Consider the following 27598-nt stretch of genomic DNA (forward strand, 5'->3'; position numbering starts at 1 on the left):
TTATTGAAAGGCTTTATTGAGTTGGCACCTCATTAACTCATTTTTTATGGGTCTGCGGCGCCGTATCCTTCCTTTTAGAGGTGTCAAATAGCTTTGATTCTTTACTGGATGCTAATGCTTACTTTTAATCAATGGATGCAGATTTTAAAGATGAGACAACACAGGTCATGTAGTTCGAACTTTATTCATTTTTTGATACAAAAAGTGCATATCTTTTGGCATGACAGCTGAATATGAATGATAGAAAAGATCAATATTGTACACACAAAGCTCCAAATACACACACATAAGTACTATGAATGGTCACAATAATGCACAGTCTTTATCGTTGCTCAAATATCAACAATCAGTAAACCTTGTTCAGTCTGCCCTGTGTTTGTTTTTTTTTTATAAAAGCTATCATATCTCACAAAATAAAATAAATACTGTACACGTCCTTAAAGCACAAACGTTCCCAAACCTTCCCATTCACAGTGTGTATAGAATGGACTAAAAGATGCAATACAGTATTCTAACATTAGGCAGCAGTATTGTACAAGTGATGAGTCTGGATGTTCTTTTTTTGGATGTGGAAACATGTCAGGAGGAGAATGTGCTGTACTTCAGTGCAGTCAGAGACAGAGATTGGAAAAACAATTGGAAGAGTTTTATTCTCTTGCAGCAGCGTTCTTCTCTTCGGCTGCTGTCGAGAACAATTTACCAAAGCATCAATAATCCAGAATGCACTCGGGAGTGATCCAATGGAAATCTATCTCAGGCTGCATGTTGTTATACTGGAGGTGTTTAATATTGTATAGGATGATGATGCATTATGGGAAGTATCGCAGTGTTATTAAATAAACGACACAGAAACTATTACTTTTGCACTGCTGCGCAAAGCACTTCCTGTAGTTTTTTAAACAGCTTGACTCCGACCCCAGCGTGACGTCTTTCGCGATGAATTTCAGTCCCACTCAAAGCTGTATCATTACCTTCTATATACCTCACTTGAGTGGCTGCTTTTAATTATTAAACCATTCAGAGCGGGGGAAATGATAGCTCATTACTTTTTACTACTACTGTGTGCTGTGCAGCATCTCCGCCGGGTTTTATATCAGGAGGCAGCAGAACAGAAAGTGAAGAAATGTCAGAGAAAGAGTGAAAGATCTCTCATGGTAACCCTCCGTATAATATTATAGCCTCTATAGGGGGCTGGCCTTTACACAGCATGTGTGCTGATTTTTTTATCCCTCCATCATAGTTTATAGTCCGCTGTCCTTTATTGGCGTCATTTTACTTCTGCATTTTGAAGGCCACACCCTCTAAAAAGGGAAGAAGTATAGCTCAGTTGAACAATTACTTTTGTTTTTACTGCATTCAAACCGTCTACAGAGCTCATAGCCTTTTTTTTTGGTGTACACGTATGCATGTGGAAATGTGCAAATGACTGACTATGTGTATGAGTGTCTGAGTGTACTTCCGTTTCTGACTGTCTTTCTTAAGTTTGTCCACCTGACTGGACTCATGAGCATGTACCTGACCCCCTAAGGAGCATAGTTCTTGGGCCGTATCATCATCTTGACCGTCTTGAAAGCCTGCCTGTAGTTAGTGGGGTAGTACTCCGTCGTCATGTTGTGCCATGTCCCCCAGAAGATCCCGTTCCTCACTCCCTTGTACCTCTTGTGGTAGTACTTCCCGTTGAGGTTGGCGGACATGCAGGCGTCGAACCACCACCCAGAGCTGTAGTAGGCGCCGCAGTTTCCAGAGGGGTACATGTCGTTGTCTCGATCAGGTGTGGAGAAGAACTTTTGGTCGTGGTTGAAGTGCTTGTTGAAGCTGATGGCGTTCCCGGCCGTTCCACTACAACGAAGCATAAATTCATATTCAATAAGGATAGAATGATTATCAGCCAGGCCGATTATTGGGGCCGTTTTGGCATTTTGAAGCATATTGGCATCTGCCTTTTTTTAATCCGATGGCCGATAAGAAACAAATTTAAATCTCTGTTGTTGCGGCTCTGATGCAGCCACTTCACTGTCTGCAGTCACTACTCAGTCCCCAGCACTGTCCCACCCACAGTACTATCTGATTGGTTACAAGCAGAGCCATGGCTTGGGAAACAGCCAATCAGCAATGCAGTTACATTAAAATTTTGGAAAACTTTACTTACTGTAGAAAAGTTTAGCTATTTATTTTTTTCAGTTTTGTTTAATTTTATAAAACATGCTGCTAAGCCTGGGAGCTGTTCAATAAACTCATGCTTAAAGGTATTTGAATGAAGTTAAGTTTTTGAGTTTGTATTGTTTAATATTTTGACACCAATATTTGCACTTTGACTGCAAATTAATATTGGCTTCAAATATCAGTTATCGGCCTCCTTGACTACAAATAATCGGTATAAGTATCAGCCCATATCCATATCAGTCTATCTCTCATAATTAATCCTCTCTTAATGATAAAATCTTGATGATAAAAAATCTGTTTTCATACCTGTATCCGCTGACAGACAGCCGATAGCGCAGGAACTCATTAGCGACGTAGAACTGGTCGTACTTTGCATACTCCCGAACACCCTCAAAGTCCTCCAGCTCGATCCGCAGGATCATGTCTTTAGCTTTGGTCATCAGGTGGATGTGGTCATTCCCCAACCAGAACTCGCCTCTACAGCAGAGGAAAAAGCAACAAAACAAAATAAAACAGAGGAAAAATAAGCTTCTGCGTCCAAACCCCTGATTGGAAAATGTACAACAGTAACTCATACTGAATTTATTCATCCTTGCAAATGTGCAGGAGGGAGGAGGAGATGTGCCAGTAAAAGAATTATAAGAGGAGATACTTTTCTTTCAGTGGGAGGTTATACTCGATCTGTAGGCATGGTTATCAGGAGATACAGCAAGTTATTTCCCTCGTAAAATTCAGCCAGGAGCAGAGAGAGGAAGATAAAGACAACGAGATAAAAATCTGAATCATGATAGAAGAGGCTCTGCACTATAAGGAAAATAGTCTGAACTGAAAAGCTGCTGAGCCGGCTTACAAAATTGAACTTCTTTTTCTTTTCTGGTTCTTACCTGGGAGTAAAGTCTTTGACATTAAATGAAAACAAAACAAAAACTCTGAAATTCATATTGGACGGGATGTGAGCAACCAAGTCCTCTCAGCACTGAGTGACAGGGCACTGATGAAGGAAGGATCCATCTGATTTTCTCTATTTCTAGTGAAGTTTCAGCACTTCTGGGTGTCTTTGTGCCGTTCTTTTAACAGTTTTTAATTCTGGTAACCCTTGAAGAAATGAGTTATTCGCAAATGACTGATAGCTTCCAGTTAGTCATGGTTGAAGCTGGTTTATACCAATCAAAGCAGAGTCCTACTCGTGTAACCAATGTGTACATGCTCCAAAATGTAACGAGTCCTGTGATTGGCTGGGCTGAGCTGGATTGTGTTTCCTGTATTATTTCCTTGTTATAGTTGCTGTATGATGAACAGCATTATGTATCAGCTTCGTTTTAATAAAATACACTCAAAATTGTCGTAAAAAAGCAGAAAACTTTAGCGGAAGGGGAAACAGGGTGATCATCTTACAACATTGCTGCCCTCATGTGTTTCAGAGAAGAACTGCAGAGCAACATGGATCGCTGCAAAAGTATATACCACTTATGATTGCGTTTGTCTCTAAGCCCTGGGGTCAATGCAGGAGTCAAAACCGGGTTTTAGAGGATTAAATAAGGCTAAATTGTGCCTTGAAGGTGTGGATGCTACATGGTTTTCCACCTCTTCGAACTTCTTTTTAATTTTGCCAAAGTAGTGCTTCAATATTTTAGAGCCAACACCACCGAAATCAGGGAAACCGAACAACATCAAAGTCATAAGACTGTTCCAAACTTCATCTTCCTTGTCAATACCAGAAGCAGCTGAAAAGTCTATCACATCATCTTTGAGTCTATAGTGTTTGCAGTGACATCACAATTTGGACAGTTACCAGTAGGGATGGGTACCGAATCAGGTACTTTTATAGGTACCAACCGAATTCTGTCAAAAGTACCGGGTACCAATTCATGTAAAATCAAAAGGTACCATGTTTAGGTGCCTAAATGTATCCTTGTGCCTGTGAGAGAGTGGAAGAGTAGGCAATTTTCCATGCTGGACATAAACACAGCATTGTAAGGTTGTATATTAAAGAATGAATATGTTAAACTAAAATATATATATTTTATTATTTGAAAAAATTGATATTTTATACCACAGAAACACAAAAAAGTACCGACAATTGGTACCGTTGAGTATTGGTAGCGTATCGTTTTAAATGTGTAAGGTACCTATCCCTAGTTACCAGGATGTGCGGCCATATTTGAGGTACATGAATGTAAACATTGAATTTGATTTTAAGATGTCTTATCTTCCCAAAAGTGCGTAGAGCAAACTAACACTTATTGTGAAGGTCTTGACCAGCAAGAAAAAGAGATATTTTGAAAAATTATACATAATTAGCTGGAGAGACCCATTTTAGGAATTAGCATCTTTATCAACATCTACCTAAAGGTTTGAAAACATAGATGTTATTTCTAAATGTTTCATTGGAGAGGGTCCATGGAATGATGATGTTCTTTGCTTAAGTACAATTTATTGACGTGAAAAATTACCCACTCTATCAATATTTACTTTAACTAAAGTGTGATTTTAAGATGCTATGGACAGAGATTATGAACTACCTGAAACAAAATGCTGTGAACAGACTTGAATGTTGTACAGATTATTGCCTTGGAAATCCAGGTGGAGTTTAGCTAGCCACAGTCTTCTCCCTTCTTCGAACGATTGTTTGCACTCTTCCCCACCCCAATTTGAGATCATTTTTTGTAGTCAAAAGTATCTGACATGTTTTTCTTGGTCTGACCAATTAAAGCAGCTAAAACTTAGCAATGATTTCCAATTTTGTGTAACAATGATCCTTAATACTCTGTTGTGAGAGTGCCTCCAACATGGCCGATCTCAGTTTAATGACATCACGTGAAATCACTCTATGTATTTATACCCAACCCTCTTCTACCTTTGTCCTGACTCAACAGATAGTGTGAAATTGCACATTGTAAACAGACAGTACCTTCATTTGGAAAGGAGTCTATATAAACCCAAAGTTTCTCACCTGAGGTTCCCGAAGCCCTTCTTGTACTCTGTCCAGGTGCGGTTGAAGCTCACAGACCCATCAAGCCTTTGCTGTATCACCGTCCATCCACCTCCATAAGTCTCCATGTCGCAGAAGACCTCAAACGTCCCATTGCGGGGATCAGGGGTCACCCGGTACACTCCGTTCTTCCTCGCCTCCATCACGTTGTAGTCGGAACAGTCCCGAGGTGCCAAGATGACTGCAGGGCAGAGAGAAAGGTGTAGAAAAAGAAGAGAGGTCAGCTCTAAAGAGACTTCTGCTGGATGATTTTTAATCTTTTGTTTGGCATTTCTCTCTGCCCAACCATGAGGCATTAATAGAAGAACTCCCCGAGGCTGAGGATGGGAACGGCAAGAGTGATAAGTTAGCGGTAAATCCAGCTTTAACCATTCTAGATGCTCTCATTCCCGCATTAATTTCCGGGGCAGTTTATTCCATCACAAAGTAGTTCAGCGTGTTCTGAAGCTAATCTGTTACCAGAATATTCCCCAGTTCCTCGAGGGATCAAGCTGGAGTTCAGAAGGCATCCAGCATAAAACAGAATCTTATTTTGCAGTTTCAGAAAAACTTCAGCCCCGTCTCCTGCTTCTCAACATAATTTAAAATTCACAGTTTGTAACTGACATGAAAGAAAGTGAAAGGACAAAAGCTGCTGTTGTAGGATAAAAGTCAGTGACCTTCCCCTGTGCTGCACCACAGGCCCAATTCACCCAGCTCCACTCCTCCTTGAAGAATTCTCTTTATACCTGCTCTCTAACTCTGCAGACTCCTGCTCCTGTCCCCCTGTGTCGCGCTGCAGGCCGCTGACCCTAACCCCAAACCCAGGTCCAAAGGCCTCTGTCAGTTAGCATTTGGGGATTGAAAGGAACAGACTTGTCAAAACGTGGGAAAGTGTAACAGTGGATTAGAGAGGCGTACCCCCTCCCCGCACATTGGGCACCTGGGGCTAAAATCATCCTGACATTGGGCAGGCTGCATGCAGAGTTTGTTTGCTGCTGATACAGTTTTGTCACACTGTTAAATCTGTTTCGGCGTTTGGAGGATTATAAAAAAGAGCGAGAATACTGATTGCGGAGCCAGCCGTCAGGTTTCTTTGAGAACAGGGAGTTGAAGTCTAGACCGAACGTTTCCTTAAGTGCCATTAGTGCAAAATGAGGGCTTTTGTTTCCCTTTGCTGTATTGAATTACAGGGCATTTGTAGCTAGAACGTGACCCATCTGTGCAGCCGTCCTGTGTTTTCCTGGTCGAATCCGCAGAATACTTGATACAGCCTTGAAGCTGGGGCGAAAGATTAAACTCTGTCACGTTACCAGCTCCGTCTGCCTTGCATCCAGAGTGTAAATTCTTTTAAGGCCTCTTTCATCAATGTGCATCGTCTTCTCCTTATATTGTCCCCATCTGTCTGTCTGAGCTGCTCGTGTCCCAGGACAGACCGAGCCATCTCTCCTAACTACATCTGGCACTTTGGCTGACCTAAATAACTCTGATATCGGCCGCGTACTGATGACTTGCTGCCTGATTGACTGTCAGACCGTCGAGGCGACCGCTGAGACAGATTGATAGTTAATTATGTGGCTGATTGCTCTGCTTGCTTTCTTGCTTGCTAACTAACTTCAATAAGAGGCTAAAGACTGATAACTGACATGTTTAAATAGACAACCTACTCCTTTTAAACCACATTGCTTGCTTGAGTGACTGCACACAGATACATGATTGGCATTAAAGGAAGAGGAGTCTTATCAAGGGAACATTCCCTGTTGTTAACTTGGATTAGCAGCTTCCCGTATAGGAGGGGAGGGGAACACATATCTGCAGTGATAGTGTAATCTTTGAACACTGTCTGGTTTGAGTCATGACAAAGCAACAGCCTTCCTTCACAGGAAGCCGTTTTCAGACGAGCAGTTCCTCACAATATGTCAGATGGAGCATCCATTCTCTTTGTAATTGAGTTAATGTAGCTGAACAGCAACAAGAATTGCCATCCATTCACCTCAAGGCTCTGGTGTGTCTTGTGGGAGTGAAAGTGAAGAATAGCGCTTGCAGCAGGGTCGGGGAGAAAAAATAAAAGAGGTTAAGAATAATGCTTACAAAGCTGTGAGTGATAAAAGCATCCTGACAGACGTACTTGACAGGTAAATTGCGTTTCTACATAACTGAAATGTCAGGGTTATGTATCCGGCTGTTTAACCAACTTGTGCTGTGTTGTGTTTTTGAATTTGGTGCAGAGAAGTTTAACAAAGCCTGTCCTTAGATGCCTTTTACAAACCCTGCTCAGTGTGAATGTGTTTGAACTTTTTGTGTAGCTGTGCAAAAGTGGCTGCTTTTTAAATCCCTGTGAAATTTTGAAAGTGGATAACCCTAAACACAAATTTTATATACGTAAAGATAAGCAGCCCAAGACCATAGGATGGAAAAACATCCACGTCTCAGTCAGTAGATTTACATGCACACAGCTGTTCGACTAAGGTCATAGCTCAATCATAAAGTCACAGCGAGGGCCTCAGTCTTGTCTGCGAATACATGCAAGAAAAAGAAACAAACTTTTGGCCCGAGAACATCTCACTCCGCTACAGTAGGTGGCGCTGTGTCCTTTTGTGATAAGCAAAGGGGGTGTGTATCAAACTAGTTTCGGTTCATCCAAAGAGGAAGCAGCATAGTAACAATGATGACCAAGATGGATGCAGCTGTAACTATGCATGTTCATTACATTACACAGGCTGTTTTCCAAACCACCTACTACACCAGCAGTGCCTACAATTTTGGCTGAAATTCAGTCTGTAGTAGGTAGTATGCAAAAACTTGCAAAAACTGCTGTCTACTAAAAATTCGTAGATATCCTACTGATCCAGGAAAATTTCTCGGTATGCAACTGATCGGTCTACTTGACATACTGTTTCCCACAATGCACGCTGCCAACGCTGTTTGTCTATGCAGGTGGCAGGTTTTGGTGAATTACTGCCATCTACTGGAATGAGTCAGCATTACAACTACAATACAACAACAGTAACGTTAGACCCCCTATGAGATAGAGTTGAAGAACAACACCCGTAAATCTTGCCACTACCAGCTGTAAAAGAGGTGTTTACTTCTACAAATTCATCAGCTCATATGAATCACTTATTCACTTTTTAAAATATACATGGATTATATAGAATTTTTTTTTTTTTCACATCAGCTGTAAAAAATAAAAATCCCTTTCAGATTTATTTTCAGGGGATGAACTTCTCATTTTTATATTTATAACTTAATTGTAACTAATTTACAATCTCCTCTTAATTTAACATCTGTAAGAATGCAAAAACACATGAAACAATTTATTTTTATAATTGTTAATCAATTCAGACAATAAGGGTTTAAGCTGAACACTGAGACCTACTAAGTCTTGTCAAAGCCAACCATAGTCCGGTTGCAATGGCAATATCTAGATGTGTCAATCAAACCATGCTCAGAGGCCTAGGTCCAACTATGCTGTTTACATGCATCTTAATAGTTCAATCTTGTGCTGACTAAGCTCATAGTCCAATTTCTTAAACTGCATGTCATCGTACTGAGTGATGTCACCCATTGGTTTGTGAAAAGACGTTACAAATGCTAACTCTAATTCATACAGGGTGCACCCAATCAGAGAATCAAACTGATGCTGAACATGACTGCAACAAAATTCAGGAAAGTCAGGACTCTCTGACAGTTCGAAAACCTTCAAACCCCCAATGTCCATCACTTGGATGCATTGATGCATGCATTGATCTTTCGGGAATCAGCATGTCCACAGTCAGATGAGGCATATTTAGGGTTAAAAATGTTGTTAAGCTCAAATTTGACTGAATATGAAAAAAACAATTGTGATGAAATCCAGATCCTGATCCAACCACAAAACATCCTGACATGTTTTCCCTATATCGCCCCCTAATGGAGAACATGTTCCTTGGTCAGAAGCAGAGTTTCTGATGTTCACGCAGAATGTAACACTGCAGAAAACTGACCACTGATCATCTAGTATTAAGAGACACCTGAGGAACAGGGGATTTCATCAGTCTGTACATGGTGCAAGGATGTTACACTGAGTTACTTGGATGTTTTGAAGAAAGTTTGGACACTTTTGCTCTGATACATTGCATCACTATTTACATTAGCAGTGCTTGCTCTCTTCACTTTGTCTCAGTTTAAGTCTCTTTCACAAGCAGCAGTTTTGGTCCGTCTAATAATCTTCCAGACTTTTAAGTACTTTTATTCTTCTGCCATGTGGGACAAGCTTTAAGCTTTTCAGGACTATAAAGGGAAGCACAGCAAATGAAACTATGACCACAAAGCACAAAGTTATTTGAAAAACCAGCAACAGAGAATGCTACCATATTGGATGTACCAGGTACAAACTCCTGTCATCTGTTCGATTGCTTTCAGTTTGGAGGGTTTGGACTCGTTTTTCACCATGTTTTTCAAAAAATGTCTATATTACCTAGAAGTTTCCTTGGTGCCATCTTCATGTGGACGCACCAGGAACTGCAGTTTGTGCACCTCCACACTGGCCTCATTTTTCAGCTCTGGGGGCCTTTTCTAAAAATGTACTAATCCTGATAAGATTTGCTCACCTTTAGTCATGCTTGCTTCGTTTGCTTCGCATGGAAACTGCATTTTAATTTGGTTTGTGCAAATCTCTATTTAACAAGTATTTAGATTAATGATTCAGCTACGCGTTGGCAGCTGGATGGTTCCAGTTTTCAGGAGTCAGGGGAGCCATTACGCCTTGACTTGCTCCAATAAGCACTTTTTACTCCGTGATAAATAACTGGAGAATAATTTTTTCTCTGTGAGTCAGTTCCCAATGCATTTGGCAGAACATGTAGAGATGTACATTTGGTATACTTTTGGGTAAGACTCTTTATTTATAATAATTTCCAGATTATATGTTCTTGTTGGAGAGGGTATAATAAATAAAACAGCTCAAACATGGGATTAATGTTGCAGATCTGCAGAGCTCCGATCATTATTTTGGTGCCTCCATGAAAACAACAGCTGCCTCATGTCTACTCTTTTGGATCAGAACCCACAGGCTCCATTTCCCGACTTGTGACAGACTTATTTGCCTGTTCTTGAGTTCAACATGAAAGATTGATGTCTAAACACAAACGCTGCTGACCCTGTGTGCCACCCGTGACTAATGTCGGGAAATCGGCCCACATCACTCCTCGTGTCACCGTCGAGAGATAATGAGAGCCGGTTGTTTTATGCAGGGATGAACACTCAAGAGCACGACCTCCAAGAAGAAGAGGGAGGCAGAGACAGAGGGGGGCAGAGAGAGGGTGAAGTAAGGCGGATTTAAAGGAGATGTGGAAAGTAACAAGCAAAAAGTGGAAGTGTTGAAGGGAAACTGAATGATGAAGAACAGAGGATGCGTGTAAAAGAGGACGAGACGCGAAGGAGAAAGCGGGGATTCCCTTCACACCACTGTCCCGGCTAATCGACTTAGAAAGAAGCTCACATGTTTTCAACATAAAAGCCCCAAATATAGCATCACATCCACATTCAGTAGGATTCAGACTGCCTTCATCATCCCAGTGAGCTTTCACATTAACACAAAGTGGATTGTGTGTTCTGCTTGGCTGGTGCGAACCCTTTTTAAAACATTTCCCGTCACCAGTTTCTACTCTCAGCGATCTCTCCCCTTCCTCTTTTCTGAGTTTCTGTTGAAACTTTTATCTCGTTAATGTTTTCACCATGTAGTCAAAGGGGTCAAGCCTCCCTCTTTTAGAGTTTGTCCATATGGAGCAGAGGAATGCCAGAGCACTTGAATGAGTTATATAAGAGGTAATTTGAATTCTCACTTTGACCCTGGTTGTCATATTGCATCACTTGTGTGCAGCATGACCTCAACCCTGAAGTGATTTCGCTGTCGTAGTTAAAGCTAGAGCTGGAGTGGTACTGGAGCCTCTCGAGCGGTTAAAGTGATGAAGATTTTTGACCTTGAAAGATGTAATTTTTCCCATATTCTTGATGGAGAAGGCATGTTCCGACAAACAACGAGTCAACAATGCTGTCGGCCTCAAAGATTTCATTTCCCTTTTCCCAGAAAGCGAGAGTAGGCTGTGCTGGGTGAAGGTGAGGTTTGTTGTCCACTTAGGCATGATTGAAAAGAGCGATGCCAGAAATTTCACCTCACATCAACTTAAAATGACGGACTTACCTTGGGATTGAGTTTTTGGGGTTACACTGCAAAAAACAGAAATCTTAACAAGTGTTTTTGTCTCAATTTCAGCAAAAAATGTCTTTTTAGACTTAATCTGAGCCACATTCACCTGACTAGTCTGGAAAAATGTCTTGTTTTGAGTTATTCAAAGACAAAAATGAGGTCATAACAAGAAAAAAGTTACTTGTAGTAAGACATTATTCTAGTTTCAAGTAATTTCAAGCAATTTCTCTTGTTCCATTGGCTGTTTTTTCTCCTTGTTACAAACAACTCAGACCTCATTTTTGTCTTTGAACAACTTGAAACAAAACATTCTTCTGGGCTGATAAGCTAAATGTGTCTCATGTTAAGTGTTATGAGACAATTTTTGCTTAAAGTAAGACAAAAATACTAAATTAGATTTCATTTTTTGCAGTAAAGGAAAAACGTGATTCAATGCAAAAAAAAAAAAAAAAAAAAAAAAAAACTTTAACCGTACCTGGTGTTTTTTTGGCCTTTTTTTTAGCAGTAAACATTTTTTGGACTTAATCTGAGCCTCATTCATCTGCCCAGTCCAGAAAAATGCCATGTTTTAAGTTATTCAAAGACAAAAATGAGGTCTGGATTGCTTGTAACAAGAGAACAATTACTTGTGTTAAGACATTGTTTATTTTAAAGTATTTCTTTATAACAATTTCTCTTGTTATATTGGTATTTTTTTCTTGCTGCAAGCAATTTAGATCTCATTTTGTCTTAAAATAACTTCAAACAGGACATTTTTCTAGACTGAGAAGCTGAATGTGGCTCATATTGAGTGTAATAAGACAAAATACTTCAAAAAGGACAAAAACACTTGATAAGATTTCATTTTTTTGCAGTATAGAAATATTGTGGTGCACCAAAAAACTGAAATCTTACAAAGTGTTTTTTGTATTTTCAGTTAAAATGTCGTTTTAGACAAAATATGAGTCACATACACTTTACTCTTCCAGAAAAATGTCTTATTTCAAGTTATTTCAAGACAAAAATAAGGTCTGAATTGCTTGAAAACAAGTAAAGGAAAAAATGCCCATGGGGTAAGAGAAATGTGCTTGTAAAGACCCTTAAAACAAACATTTTTTCTTACCCCCTTGGCAGATTTTATTACACATTTCAAGCAATTCAGACCTCATTTTTGTCTTTACATAACTTGAAATAAGACATTTTTCTAGACTGATAAGCTGAATGTGGCTCATATCGAGTGTTATGAGACAATTTTTACTGAAAGTAAGACAAAAACACCTGATAAGAGTTCACTTTTTGCAGTGAAGAAAAAAAGTGGTGCACTTCAAAAAACTGGAATCTTATCAAGTGTTTTTGTCTTATTTTCAGTACAAATGTATTTTTAGACTAAATATGAGCCACATTCACCTGGCCAGTCCAGAAAGATGTCTTTTTTCAAGTTATTCAAAGACAAAAATGAGGTCTAAATGGCTTGTAATGAGTAAAAAGAAATGCCAGTGGGGTAAGAAAAATGTATTTTGTATTAAGAAATTATTCTAGCCTTGACAAGCACATTTCTCTTACCCCACTGGGAGATTTTTTAAAATTGTTTTAAGCAAACCAGACCTCATTTTTGTGTTTATGTAACTTGAAATATGACACTTTTCTGAACTGGTAAAGTGAATGTGGCTCATATTTAGTCTAAAAATACATTTTCACTGAAATAAGACAAAACACTTGATAAGATTTCTGTTTTTTGCAGTGCACCACATTATTTCTACACTGTAAAAAAAGGGAAAACTTATCAAGTGTTTTTTTCTTTTTCTAAGTAATAGTTGTCTTTTTACACTCACTATGAGCCAAATTCAGGTAATCATTCGAGAAAAATGTCTTGATTCAAGTCATTAAAAAAAAAAAAAGAGGTCTGAATTGTTTGTAATAAAAGAAAAAAATCTTGTATTAAGACATTATTCTAGTTTGAAGCAAATTTTTGAGCAATTCCTGTTGTTGCATTGGCATTTTTGTCTTCTTACAAGCAATTCAGACCTCATTTTTTTTCTTTAAATAACTTGAAACAAAACATTTTTTCTGAACTGAAAAGCTGGATGTTTCTCTTATTTAGTCTTGAAAATAAGACGAAAACACTTGATAAGATTTCAGTTTTTTGCACTGTGGAAAGTATGCACCACGTTCTTTCTACACTGCAAAAAACTGATATCTTACCAAGTGTTTTTGTCTTATTTTCAGTAAAAATGTCTTTTTAAACCAAATAAAAGTCACATTAACTTGATCAGTCCATAAAAGTGTCAGATTTCTGTTTTTTGCAGTGCACCACATTCTTTCTACACTGCAAAAAACTGGATTCTTATCAAGTGTTTTTGTCTTATTTTAAGTAAAAATTGTCTAATTACGCTCAATTTGAGCCACAATCAGCTTATCAGACCAGAAAAATGTTTTGTTTCAAGTTATTGAAAGACAAAAATGAGGTCTAAATTACTTGTAACAAATAAAAAATAAATATGCTAATGGAACAAGAGTAATTGATCAAAAATTTGCTTGAAACTAGAATAATGTCTTAATACAAGTAACTTTTCTCTTGTTACAAGCAATTCAGACCTTAATTTTATCTTTAAATAACTTGAAATGAGACATTTTTCTGGACTGGTCAAGTAAATGTGGCTCATGTTCAGTCGAAACAGACATTTTTCACTGAAATAAGACAAAAACACCTGATAAGATTTCTGTTTTTTGCAGTGTGGGTTTGAGGGAATGGAAAAGGAGACAAAGAGATTGTGCAGAGAAAGAAAGAAGAGGCTAAGCATCATTTCCAGTTGGAACAGAATAGAATATAAGACAACAGAAAACAAAAAGAAATGTGTGTCTGAGTCAAAGAGAATACATTGAAAAGCTGAGGAGACGGAGTGTGTGAGCGCAGAGGGGAGCAAAATAAACCAAGAAGAAGATTGAACGTTGGTGACAGCCCTTACATTGCGGTGTGTTCTGCACTGCACACTGGGTGGTGCAGGTAGAGCTCAGCTTGTTCACCACTCCGGTGATGTTCTCCACCCTCCTGTCCACCATGGCCTGCACGTTGTCCATGTTGAGCAGGTTGAGCCCCTCCAGGCGGCCCTGCAGGGCTGAGATCTGGCTCCTGGCGTTGCGCAGGCTGGCTGACATCCTATTCAGCTTCACCTGGGAAAGAGCCGGAGTGATGAGACAGAGAGGAGGAGGGTGGAGGGGAGGGGATGATTTGTGTGCACAGAATACAAAGCAGGTGGATTACTGAAGTCACCGGGCTCCTTCATTGTTTTTTAGCAGCCAATTAGAATTTGAAGAATACAAAAACGAGGCTGCGCGTCGGTTGGCCGTCCGCCAGACTGACTGTGAGAGTCAACAAACTTAGCAGACAGGGCAAAATGTTAGCTCCGTTTGGCTGCTGTCTGACGCTGATTCCCCACCCTGTTTACAATACCAGGAATTTTCCCTGGTGGACGGGTGCCCGGTGGGACTTTACAGGTCCTTTTAACATCTGACCTGTTTACTTTCCAGCTGGGTACATTTGGCCAAACAGACTTAGGTGACATAACTGGTGCAGTTTGGTTTGTTTGGATCAGTTTTGAGAGGATGGTTGTGATGTTGGGTTGCTGGGTTTGCATGATTCTGTTTGAAATACAAGACTGGTGCAGTGTCCCTGACTGGAAGTCTTCCCAGGGTGCAATTTTAACATTTATGGATAAAATTCTTGATTTATAAAAACTTATAGCTTACTTTTATTGATATCAGCTATCTGTAATTTCAAGTTGAAAGATTTTTTGAATCTGCAGTGAAGCAAAACTAGATTCTTAACCTGCATTTTTTTAAAGTGTGATACTGTCTTTTCTTTTTCTGCTTCTTACCTGCATCTCCTGCACGGTGCTCGGGCTTGGTGTCAGCCTCCCAAAATTAGAGCCACCAATATCCACAGGAGCTCCAGGGACCATCCCGTCTCCTCTCTCCTCTGGACTGGACCCACCTTGCACCTCCTGTCCCGTCACATCCAGCCTCACGTCTTCCCCAGCGTCCCTCTGTCCCTGGTCTGCCTGCTGATTTCCAAAAGCCCCATTGCCCCGTGTGGCAGTGCCACGGCACTCCTGGCAGCCACTCTTCAGTTTATTCACCACCTCCTTTAAGCTCTGCAGCTCCTTCAGTGTCTTCTCCAGCAGCCTGAACTGCTTGGGCAGCTGGATGGTGAGGGGAGGCAGGGTGAGCTGGTAAGGGCAGTCCTCCCCGTCCTCTGCCCCTGAGCCGCTGCTCGCACACTGGCCCGAGGGTCTCAGTTTCACAGGGCAGGAGGCAGACGCACTGGAGTCAGATCCCATAGAGAAAGGTCCTCTAGCATCCCACCTTTGGTGCGAGTTGACGGGGAAGTCCGCTGCCTGGCTGGCTGTCAGCATGAGGCCGGCAAAAACGCAAATCACAATTGTCCTCATTTTCCAAAAGTAGGTAAAAAAAAAACTGTAAAATTCAAAGAGTGAGCAGCTTCCTCTGGTATCAGCGCAACAACTCTCTGAACGCAGAAACAGAGTGCGTCTGTGCCTGCAGCTGAAGATTGTAAGTATAGGAGTGTGTGAGAGTGTGTCCAGTATCCTATTGGTTCAGGAGCGTGTGTGTATGTGTGTGTGTGTGTGAATGAGCACAGCCTGCAGGAGGGAGAGCGCGCAGGGGGACTGCCGCTGCCTCAGATAGCTGTGTCATTAATATCAGTACGACTGAGGGAGGGAGGGCGAATGAGGGAGACGCGAGAGAGCGGAGGATGATGGGAGGGGCAGCAGTATTGCGTAATGCACAGCACCATATCAGCAGCATTGTGAAAACCACAGAGATGCAGGCAGAAATTGTTGGAGGAAGAAAAAAAAGAGGTAGAAGAAGAAGGTGGGTCTTTTTTCCTGCAGTTGGTGCATGTTCCGGTCCCGGCTCATTTCCCTGAAGAGTACCATGACTCAGTTCTCAGGAACTATCCACTCATCTGACCTCAGGGAGATGTTTTCATGCTTTGTTAGGCTTTGTTTATAAAAGTACGAATGTGAAACAAAAAGTGGAAGATCTCATCATCCGGATTAAGTCGGATTCAGGTGAAAAAGCTGATTCAACTCTAACAGTAACTCTTCTGTTCTTCATTAAGCTGAGGAAGACACAATTACTGTGACATTCACAGTTAGCCAGCAGCAACGACAAACTGTTTATTCCACTTATTTTACTCAAAACATCTTCTTTATGAATTCATAAGCAGTACTCAGATTCAACTCTTAAACAAAAAACAAAGAAACTCCTGTTACAGCTCAAACAAAAAAATCCAGCTGTTACATTTTTCTTATCTCACCTGTTGGATCAGGACGAAGGATTTGACTGACAGATGCAGCAACTGTCTGCAAGGCAACAAGCCATCAGCATCCTCTCCACCTCTTTGCTGGATTCCTGATTAGTTTTCACTTAATGTTAGTTGGAGTCAGCGTTTCCAATCAGCCACGGCCATCTGCTTGAAGGTGCTTGAAACGCCTCCTCAAAAAGCAGCAGATGACGCTGCTGACAGCATGTCCATGTTTTAAACCATCTATCAGACATCCACTGAGTGAAGTGCACCTGCAGATACCGGATATCAGTGACAGTTTTACCTATTGATCAAAATTGTCCGAGCTAATGGCTTCAAGTTTGAAATGTAAGATTCCCACTCTGGTGCGAAGCTGTCATGTTCTTCACTGAGTCATTACTGATGAAACAAACAAGAAAAACTAAACTTAACAGAATAAGATCAGATTTTTGTCCATAAATCAGAAAACATTGATTAATCCCACCAATGACATTAATTACCTGGTTAAATAAACATTTATTTCAGATACAATGAATTAAACTCAACATAATGCCACAGACTCTTAATAAATGAGCATATTTAATAGATTTCTTGTACTTCATAATTAAAATCAATGACAGTGGGCTTTGTTACACAGAGATTTACACACAGAGCAGCTTTTAAAAGGGTTGGATATAGACCACTTGCACTTTAACTATTGATGCCACATTTAAGAACACTGTTTGGGTCAGATAAATCTTACATTATAGTAACCAAGGTGCCAACTTCTGACAAACAAAATATGAATTTTAAACAGTAAAACTGTTTAATTTCAGGCCTGCAGTAATTAACTCATAGATCACAGCTTAAAACAATTTTAGTTTTTGTTTGTGGTAAATGTTCTTTTTCCAGGTGTCAGGAGCTTTTAATCACAAACAATTAAGTGCAACACAATATAACAAAGTGTAATGTAGCACAATATAACAAAGTGTAATGTAGCACAATATAACAAAATTAAACACAATGTAACATAGCCTAATGTAACACAGCACAGAGTAATGTAGCATTGGGTAACTTAACATAAAGAAACATAACACAATGTTACGTGATGTAACACAATGTAATGTAACATGATGTAACATAGTACTACGTAAAAAAATGTAATGTATCATAATGTAACGTAGCATAATGTCTCATGCCATGATGTAATGTAACTTAACATAATGTGATGTAATGTAGCATAATTCAGTGTAACTTAAAGGTTAGTGATGGGCGAGTACTAGCATCGGTATAGGGTATCAGGCCGATACCACTCTTATCTCAAGGAATCAGTACTGGTGAAGCCTGCTGATACCAGCAGTCGATACTCAGGGCAGAAAAATCATACATTGAGTAAGTCCTCCTCACCAGTGGTTGACCCTACAGTCCTGCGGTTTTTTGCCACTGCAAATTTGCGTCAGGTCCTTTTCAGACAAAATGAATGAGCAAGTGAGTTAAGAGTTAAAATGTTTTATTTAACAATTTTGTAAATTTATTTTAACAAATTCATAAATTCAGAGAGAGTTGTTTGTGTTTTATTCTGGACTTAATGTCATAGTGACTGTGCTGTCTCTGTTCAAAATGATCAGTGACTGTTATTTATGTATCAAAAGTAAAAGTGGTATCCATACTTGGTATCAGTGAGTACTCAAGAGGGGGTACTGGTACTGGTATCAATCTTAAAAAAGTGGTATCAAACATCCCTTGTTAAGATACATAATATAACGTAACGTAACATAACGTTACATAACATAACAGTACATAACATAACATAATGTAACATAAAGTAACATAACGTAGCATAACTTAACATAACGTAACCTAATGAAACGTAATGTAACATATAGTAACTTAACATAACGTAACAAAACGTAACCTAATGTAACGTACTGTAACATATTATAACCTAACATAACATAACCTAACATAACATAACATAACCTAACATAACATAACATAACATAACATAACAAAACATAACATAACATAACATAACATAACATAACATAACATAACATAACATAACATAACATAACATAACATAACATAACGTAACGTAACATAACGTAACATAATGTAGCACATAACCCTAATGTAATGTAACATAACATAATGTAATAAAGTAACATAACATAACATAACATAACACAACATTACCTAATGTAACGTAATGTAACATATCATAACTTAACATAATGTCACATAACGTTCCATAACGTGATGTAATGTAACAAAAAAATGTAATATAATGTAAGGTAATGTAATGTAACATTATATAATGCAATGTTATTTAACATGATGTAACAAAGAAATGTTATGTAATGTTACATTATACACATAGTGCAGTATAACACAAAGTAATGTAATGTTATGTAACATAATGTAATGTAACAGTGTAACAAAACATAATGCGATGTAACTTAATGTTATCTGATGTAAAATTTTCTAATTTCCCTCATAGTGTGAACTGGATGTAATGTTTTATGAGATGTAGGGTTTGGGTTTCCATGCTTCCTCTAACTTCTATAACGCTGTCAAACCTCGGTCCGTCTTTAATGATGCCACCCAGGACTGATTGTCAGGAAAGACAACCACTCTTCATCTCAAGCTTGAACAAAATATATCTAAAGCAATTTCAGACCTGCATCATGTCGCTGAAATAAATGTGACGAAATCCACCTTTTTTTAATTTAAACTTTCTTCCCTAAATGGCTCTGCTGGCTGTACCCACCTTGCTGGCTGTCAGTGGATCTCTTTAATCAAAGCTGTTTGGCTGCTTCTGGACTCATTTGTGCTGCTTAATGATTCTCTAGCTTTCAGAGGTATGTCTGAAAAATGGCTTCAGGGTTTGTTTTTTTATGTAAAAAAAGGACTTTTTGGAAGTGAATATTGTCACAGTAAAATCTTTTTTGGGACATTTAATAGAAATGATTCACATCAAGTGGTTTGTCAATTTAATTTCATCTCTGGAGCTATAATAAGTCTATTTAATACAATTTGTTGGATTATTTAGTTGCTCAATCAGAAAATTAATGAAAAAGTTATTAAGATCAAATCAGTTTTTCAACATGGAGTGAATTATGAATGTTTTTACATAGATTTGGTTCCATTTAAGAAAGCAAACAGATAATATGAAAGACAAACAACACTTGTTTTAGCCTGTACTGGTGATGTGGTAACTCAGCGGCTTTCAGCTGACGTTGCACAAACGTTATGCATACATGAGGCAATTTTATGAGTTATATTTTTATTAACAGTTGTTGAGCAATTAAAAGTAATTGTCCGCTGTGCAGAGTTTGAGATGCTGTATTTCATTCCTCACCCAGGGTCTGGTGTTGGCATACTTGGAGCTTTGTTATAAAACTTTGCACTGAACCTTTGTTTGTGGGACACTGATTTCTCATTTTTTGTGGGACACGTTTGTTTGAGTACATTTTGTGATTCATAACCTCGGGTCATGTAATTGGATTTCTTCTTCAGGGATAACAATGTCTCACGCACATGTCATATTTCCAGAGAAGTGACACACTTTCAGATAATGGGTTTCATCTTCACAAGTGGCTCTCAGCCCTGATGGTGGAAATGCTCCAGAAAGGAAAATATTGCCACACACACAAAAAAAAAAAACTTGTAACAAAGCGATTCTATCTCGCTGCAGGCTGGCCTCCAATTCAAACACTCAATACCAGAGCAATGAGAGGAGAGAAGCTGTTTCTCTCTCCATCACACAGAGGAATTCAGCGCTGTGCTTCTCCGGTCATTTTTTCTTCCCCCTGAGGCTGAAACGTACCAAAGCCCACAGGTTCTTTTTGCTACTCTCTTCACACACACACTTTACGGGGAGGTTTATTGCTGCCCTGCTGTACAGATCACATGCTTTCTTGGTGTGTGTGTGTGGAGTAAATGCACAGGTATGTGCCCATGTGCCGGCATTAATACCTTCCAGTGATTGTCTCTATCTCACTTCAAAGATGGTCTGCCATGTGTGATCCCTCTGCAGCTATCCCATAAAAAGTCCAATACTCCATACAGAGCTGGAGATAAGTGTTGGCAGCAGAATTAGAGAGGCTGCCTGAAACCGCTCGAGGCTGCTTCTGCTCTGATAAATGCCCGGCGTACGGGCAGGATGTCTGTCGCAGCTCTGGAATGTCATCCATACTGCTGAAATCACGCCACCAGACATTTTCAATGTGTTATTCAGGCTCAGAAATCTGCTTTGAATTCAGATTTGTTTCAGTGCCACGCTTTCTTTTAATTTGGCTTTCTCTTAAGAGTCGATATCAGATTGAATGAGTAAGGTAGCAATTAAAGAGATAAGTTAAGACCTGATGACCTGTTTAACATTCCTAGATCAAGAGTCTGGATACAGCTGCACAGAGAAGTCACACTTTTATTGGCATCAACAATAAATGGAAATAAAATCAATAATTCTTGTACACAAAAATACATTATTTTTCTCTGTATGTAGGTTTTTTCCATTTGAGTGGAGGCCTGGGTGTCAGGTAGTCATTATACCCAAACTTTAGACTTGGGATACAAGTAACAATCAAACCACTGAACAAAAGTGGAATGAATCATATTCTAAACTACAGGGTGGGCCATAAGTTTCCATACATAGGAAAAATAAACATTTTATATTGGACACCTGTTTTTATTCATATAATGTGCTCTATATGATTACCAAAGTTTCAAAAACACATATTCATTAAGTCCATTGTGTATCAGGTGAAGAATCGAGGCATAAATTATCTCAAGGAACAAATCACCAACGACATTACAAGCATAACTTCAACTGTGCTAACACAAGTTTATCGACAGAGAAAAACATGCATAAACTGTTTATTTTTCCTATGTATGGAAACGTATGTTCCACCCTGTACATTTGGACTGTGTGTAAGCCACTTGAATAAAGCAAAAACTCTGTACGTTCTCCAGAAGCTCATCAAATCTTACGTCTTTAGAAAACATTAAAAGATACAAAGGTTGTTTAAGGTCAAAATAGTCTGAATATGAAAAACAATCCAGATAAAATACAGATTCTGATCGTGCCACAAAAACAACCTGACCTATTTTACCCATATTGCCTCCCAATGGAGAACATTTTCCATGGTCAAAAGCAGAGTTTGCTGATATTTACGCAGCTCGTAACACTGCAGAAAACTGACCACTGATCATCTGGGATCAAGAGACACCTGAGGGACAGATGAGCTTTGATTCCATCAGTCTGTGATGATGGAACAAGGAAGTTTGATCACACTTAGTGACTGATATTTACAGAAATCACTGAAAGAAATAGTTAACTAACAGCTTATTCATATGTTACTTTCAGGGTGAATAAATATGTCGTTAAGAGCCTCTGGTCTTGTTCTGGTGGACGTAGTGGGGTTGTGCTCTTGCTTTTGAGGGATAGATGCTGAGATATTGGGTCAGACGCAGATAGTCGTATATACAGTTAAGGATTAAATTAGTTCTAACTACTTACTCATTCAACAGAAATTTGTCATTAACTTATTTGAATTTTAGATGGCATCACTTGTTGCACTTTGTTGCACTTGCTAAGGTTATTCTTCCCAATCTAACTTGTTGCTTGTGTTTTATGTCACTTTGGACAAAAGCATCTGCTAAATGAAACTGTAGAATTGTAAAATTGCTGGCCCTTGATCAGTTTCACAACACCAAATGTAATCAAAATAGAATAGAATAGAATAGAATAGAATAGAATAGAATAGAATAGAATAGAATAGAATAGAAAATACATTATTTATCCCTAAGGGGAAATTCAGGAGTAACAGCAGCAATCAAGAAAACAAAAGTAAGAAAGTGTATAGAAAGAGCAAAAAGGTCCATAATAAAGTAGATGATGACAGCTTGTCCATCATTGTCCAGTTCAGCCAGCCTCCACCTCCACAGGGTCCAGGACTGAGCTTCTTCAGCAGTCTGTTCAGTCTCTGTCTCCTGGATCCTGTCTGCTCACAGCAGGTAAAGCTCCTCCAATGTGGCGTTGGTGTCTGATGTTAGCTCCGTTAGCCATGTCTGTGAATAGCATGATGCTACTCTGCCTTCAGGTATTCCCTCTGTTGCTGGGTTAGCACAACTAGCTTGTCCATCTTATTGGAGATGGATCTTACGTTCCCAATAACAATGGATGGAAGAACAGGTCCTTGTCGTCACTTCTTAGCTCACGCCTGAGAACCAGCACGTCGTCCTCACCTCCTTCTTTTCACCTTGTGGGGAAACATCTGGCCTTGCACCAGTTAGCATTGGCATGCTACAGACTGCTAACAGCTGATTTCACATGTAAGCAATGGAGCCATGGTTACATGTAGGATCTCCAGACAAACACAGGAGCAAAAGTAGTAAAAAAAAATATCACTGAAGACAAAACCAGTTTGGTGTCTATGACCAAAAAATACCAAGTAATGATCCAAAAAAATGCAAATATGATGATGCCTAGTAACTAAACTAAAGTAAGTAAGTATTGATATAGCACTTTTTTCATCTCAACATCACAAAGTGCTTCATGAGAGGTAAATAAATACAGGTTAAAAAAAAAAAAAAAACAAGTAGGACTTTGTGTCAACACCGAGACTTTGAATTGGTACTGAAAAGCCACAGACAGCCAATCCAGTGCGGCCAGGACGGGAGTGATATGACAGGGATAATGTGATCCGGTGAGCAACATAGCAGCATTTCTTAAGTTTTATGCTGTTCAGAGATGTTTTGTTGAGGCAGTTGAAAAGACAGTTGGAGTCGGGATAATAGAAGTGCTAAAATGTGTCCCTCTTCAAAAGACGTTGGTACAAAGCCTGGATTGAAAAGTAGCGTCATACTTTCTGTTTCACTGTTTTGATTTCATTAGCTGTTTATGCTCTCTTCACTTTATCTCTACGTATCTCCACTGCTGCTGCTCTTTCTTTGACTTGCAGCAGTTAACAACAGTCTTAACACATCAAAGTGAGACGTATAGATACAAAGTCTCTTTTAACAACTTACCTGGGTGTTGCTTGCAGTCTGGAACAAAAAAGCCACCTCAAATTAATTGGTGCCAACTTTAGAAGTGACAGTTCTTTTGGATTATTGAGACATTTTGCAAAGACAGGTGATATTGTGTACAGCCCCTCAGTTTGTATTTATCATCTCATTCATTGTTATTAAAATGTAAAACCCTCTAATCGGATATTTCTCTCATATATTGCTCGGGCCAAGTCTGGTGTTAAACTAGATGTTTTAAATGCAAATCATTTAATATAATTCAGCTGTTTTCCTCGTAGTGACCTGACCTTGTCTAACACAAACAGACTTAAAAACATCTGAATAAATCATATTAAGCACGCCACTAATCTGCAGCATTCACAACACCCATATCTCTGTCCTCTCAGCCCTTGAAACGTGTTCTTGCACTTTTTACAATAGCCGGATAAACACTATAATGGAATGAATCTCAAAATTTAATCGGCTATACCTAATGTTTGAAGTCAGGTCGAGTTATCAGCCTGTGTGTGTGTGTGTATAATCAGAGCATGTGTGTGTTCATCATAGTTACTCAGTCCGACCTGAGATATCCTCTGTTCTGCAGCTCTCTGATACAAGCGAGGCTATCCCTCATTACTACCCCCACTCCACCAACCTGGCAGTGAAGATAAGAGCAGAACAACACCTGTCTTCTGTTTCCATCACTGCTGCACACACACACACACACACACACACACACACACACACACACACACACACACACACACACACACACCCCTCACACCAAATGTTGCCTCAGAGAGAAATGAATGACAACTCTTACTGGTAGTTTTGCCGTTTCAAAGCTGTTGCCCCAATCTTTTTCTTTGTTTGTTTTCTCTTCACCAAGGTTTCACAGCTGTGATTCTCTTTTTTATCCTCTCTTTCACATCAGTCAGGCCTAATGGTACCTGTAATCTCACAAACTGTCTACCTACTACTAGATGGGCCTCTTTGGAAGATTTTCTGCTCCTTTTGAGATTGCTGCAGATAATTTGACCTTTGTTTTTCATACTTCATTCTGTGATAAGGTTCTCTGATACTGAGATACCTGCTTCGCTGATAAAAGCCCAACTTGGCTTAGATCCTTTTTAAAAAGAACAAGGAGTTCAGACACGCAGAGAGGAGCTTCTTGTGCTACAGTCGCAAAGTTTGAACACACTGCAGCGAGAACAAACAACTGCCTTGGTCCAAAGAGGTTCAGTGTGTTATCAGATATCAAACTTGTTCAATGACTCAGTTTTCTTTCTTTTATCCTCCTGGAACTAAGTTCTGTCACTAAACAGTTTCACAGGACTGCTTGGCATAGAACTTGGTGTTTCAAACAATCACCAGAGGGACATCAACACAGACACTTTGATGTATTCATTTTTTATGTCTGTGTACAGGAAACTTGCCAAGGCATTGTTAATATGATTTAAGCTGGCACCTTAAGCTTTGCACACAATAAAAGTTGATTGTAGTGACAGACCCTGAACATGAAGACAAACTGTGACACATTTCACAGTTCTGTTCTTGAGTAAAGAACAATCAAATTGAAGTGTCGCGTAAAAAATGTGTTTTCTCGCTTGATTTTTGAGAAATATGAAATTTGTGGGCCGTAGATGGCTTGGTGATGTCAAGGCGGTGCCCCATAAAGGTTGGCTCTTGAGATGTAGGGGTTGAGAAGCAAGATGTAAGCTGTTCAGAGATGTTTTGTTGAGGCAGGTGGAAAGGTAGTTTCAGTAAGCGTGATATAAGTGTAAGATAGAAGTGCCAAAATGTGTCCTTCTTTATAAGATGTTTGTACAAACCTTTCATTGGTTGTGTCCGGAATCATTCACTCATTCCCTACTCCCTACTCACCATATAGTGAATTAGCTGAATTGAAACAACATTTCGGACACTACTCACTCACGGACGTTGCTCACGGACGGCACTTTTTAAAAAAATAGATAAACCATAAACTTGCGCCAAAACTTGTGTTGTGTTTGAGAATTACAAGGTCCAGTGAATGCACCACATGTGATGAACGATTCAGCGGCTAACATCCGTGTTGTTTGTTTCTCTGCTGGAAGTTGTGAGACGCGCACGTCTGAAACAGAGAGCTAAGTGTTGTTCTCTGAAAGTTTTTAATGTTTCATGTTATCAGTAATTGTGTTATCAGCAATTCCTTCTGTTTGAACTGCAACGCATGACGGTATATATTGCTTATCTAGGTAGCATTGCATAGTGAATAGGGAGTGATTTTGGACATAGAAATTGATAAATAACATTATACTCTCTGTTTCACTGGTTTTAGTTTGTTAGCTGTGCATCTTCTCTTCACTTTATCTCTACCAATATGAGCTATCCCACTTTTTGGCACCCTTCTGTTGGGGTGCCAGACTAAACTGATCCGATCCCAGAAGGTGGAGCTTGAAACACTACAGATCGTTGATTGGTTGAAAGAATCGTCACTTACCATGCGACAGCTGCTGTATTTCTCCTAGCTGCCTACAGTCTTCTCTGAAACAAAGCTTGACTGTTCTTTGTAACAAAGAGACACATGTCAATTGCAAAGAAGATGAATTGCTGGATGTCTTCTATTGTTACTCTTTGTTTACTGTGTTGCGTTTGTCGTCTTCATTGGATTTATTAGCGGGGTACACTCAGTCCCACTGCTATGGTGTCACACTATTATGTAACTGATGCGGCTATCAGCATCCGGCTTACACGCTGCTTACCACGAGGCGGCACAGTTGGCTGTGGAAACACAAACAGGACTAAGCTTCCCTGAGTCAACCCATTCCAAACCGCACTGATCTAAACTGGACCGGGGTTAGTGTATCTCCACCACCACTGCTGGGTCAGGCCCCATGAAGGTTAGCCCATGAGCATGTGGCCCAGATTCTAATCCAGCCTGTGGCCTGTTTCCTGCTCCATGCACTGCCCTATCCTCTCTGAGTTAAAGCACACACTTTTTTTTTCTTTCGTTTATTTCAAATATATTTATTTTTTCTCTTTAAGTTCAAAACCATGTTCATGTGGTTATTTTTTCTCTCTAAATTGTCTGTAGATGTGAGTGTGCGCGTGAAAGGTTGTCTGTCCCTAAGTGTCAGCCCTGCAACTGACTGACAACCAGTCCACACCAAGGAGATTAATCGAAAAATAATCCAAACTGAATCAAAATGATGCACTTACTGATAGGAGCTTAGACATATTTACACTCTGTAATAATAAAAAAAACACCAACTTCAGAGACTACAAAGCCATAAAGTTGATTTTGCTGATGTTTTTCTGCTCCTCAGTTATTGTCTTCCGGCAGAATCAGCCCGACCAAAGTGTCCAAACTGAGATCAAACTACAGACTGCTCCATGATAATCTGAAGAGGTAAGTTCTCCTGTTATGATAAAACTCTTCTGTTTTATTCTACAGTGTTTTATAGCTGCTCAGATGCTGCGAGCAGAGCTCAGTGGGGGAGTTCACTTCTTGTGACAGCCAGAATACATTGGACTGAAATGTCCTTGAGAAGTGCTCTACGTTCTCATCAGATGTAGTCAAACTGACGTCCTGTGCAGCTGGAAAGATGGAAGTAGCATCTTGTTGCATCAGTTATCAGCTTCTGGAGAAACAGTTTGAAGACTTCACTGGAAGTAATTTCTCAAACTTGATCACGGAGAGGGAAGCAGTGACTGAATGACGTATAAAACTGGCAGTTCCCAAAGACTCATAATGAAACACTGATTCTCAAAACTGCAACCCAGGCACATAATGCAGGAAGTGAAATTGAGTTCTCAGAACCCCATTTTGCTTGTGGAAACAACGGATCTGGGTGTCATTTCTTGGAGAAACAAGACAAGAAAACAGAGAATGTTTAATTGAACTGGCAGTACTCTGAGTCTGTCATGAATATCATCTCAACTGTTACTTCACATCAGTAAGAAGTGGGTTTCTGATAAGATCTCAGTCTCTTTGTCA

General features: G+C 39.6%; 2 protein-coding genes across 4 annotated transcripts in view; one reads left to right on the top strand and one right to left on the bottom strand.

The window, feature by feature from the left end:
- ccdc146 (coiled-coil domain containing 146) overlaps window positions 1-27598 on the top strand; it is a 92679-nt gene that overhangs the window by 3187 nt on the left and 61894 nt on the right. For all 3 annotated transcript variants that reach the window (XM_074698049.1, XM_074698051.1, XM_074698050.1), the window contains exon 3: window positions 26928-27010. In XM_074698049.1, the coding sequence (XP_074554150.1) occupies window positions 26928-27010 (83 nt within the window). The remainder of the gene's footprint in view (window positions 1-26927; window positions 27011-27598) is intronic.
- On the bottom strand, window positions 187-16000 carry fgl2a (fibrinogen-like 2a). The gene is made up of 5 exons (XM_074698053.1): window positions 15179-16000; window positions 14270-14474; window positions 5117-5336; window positions 2470-2640; window positions 187-1839 (listed from the first exon to the last, which is right to left on the bottom strand). The coding sequence occupies exons 1-5, from the start codon at window positions 15749-15751 to the stop codon at window positions 1524-1526; spliced, it is 1485 nt and encodes a 494-aa protein (XP_074554154.1). The 5' UTR covers window positions 15752-16000; the 3' UTR covers window positions 187-1523.

This window comes from Halichoeres trimaculatus, unplaced genomic scaffold, assembly GCF_033239565.1.
Source record: "Halichoeres trimaculatus isolate MK-OKI-2021-1 unplaced genomic scaffold, fHalTri1.1 fHalTri1_scaffold_21, whole genome shotgun sequence".
Classification (NCBI taxonomy): Eukaryota; Metazoa; Chordata; class Actinopteri; order Labriformes; family Labridae; genus Halichoeres; species Halichoeres trimaculatus.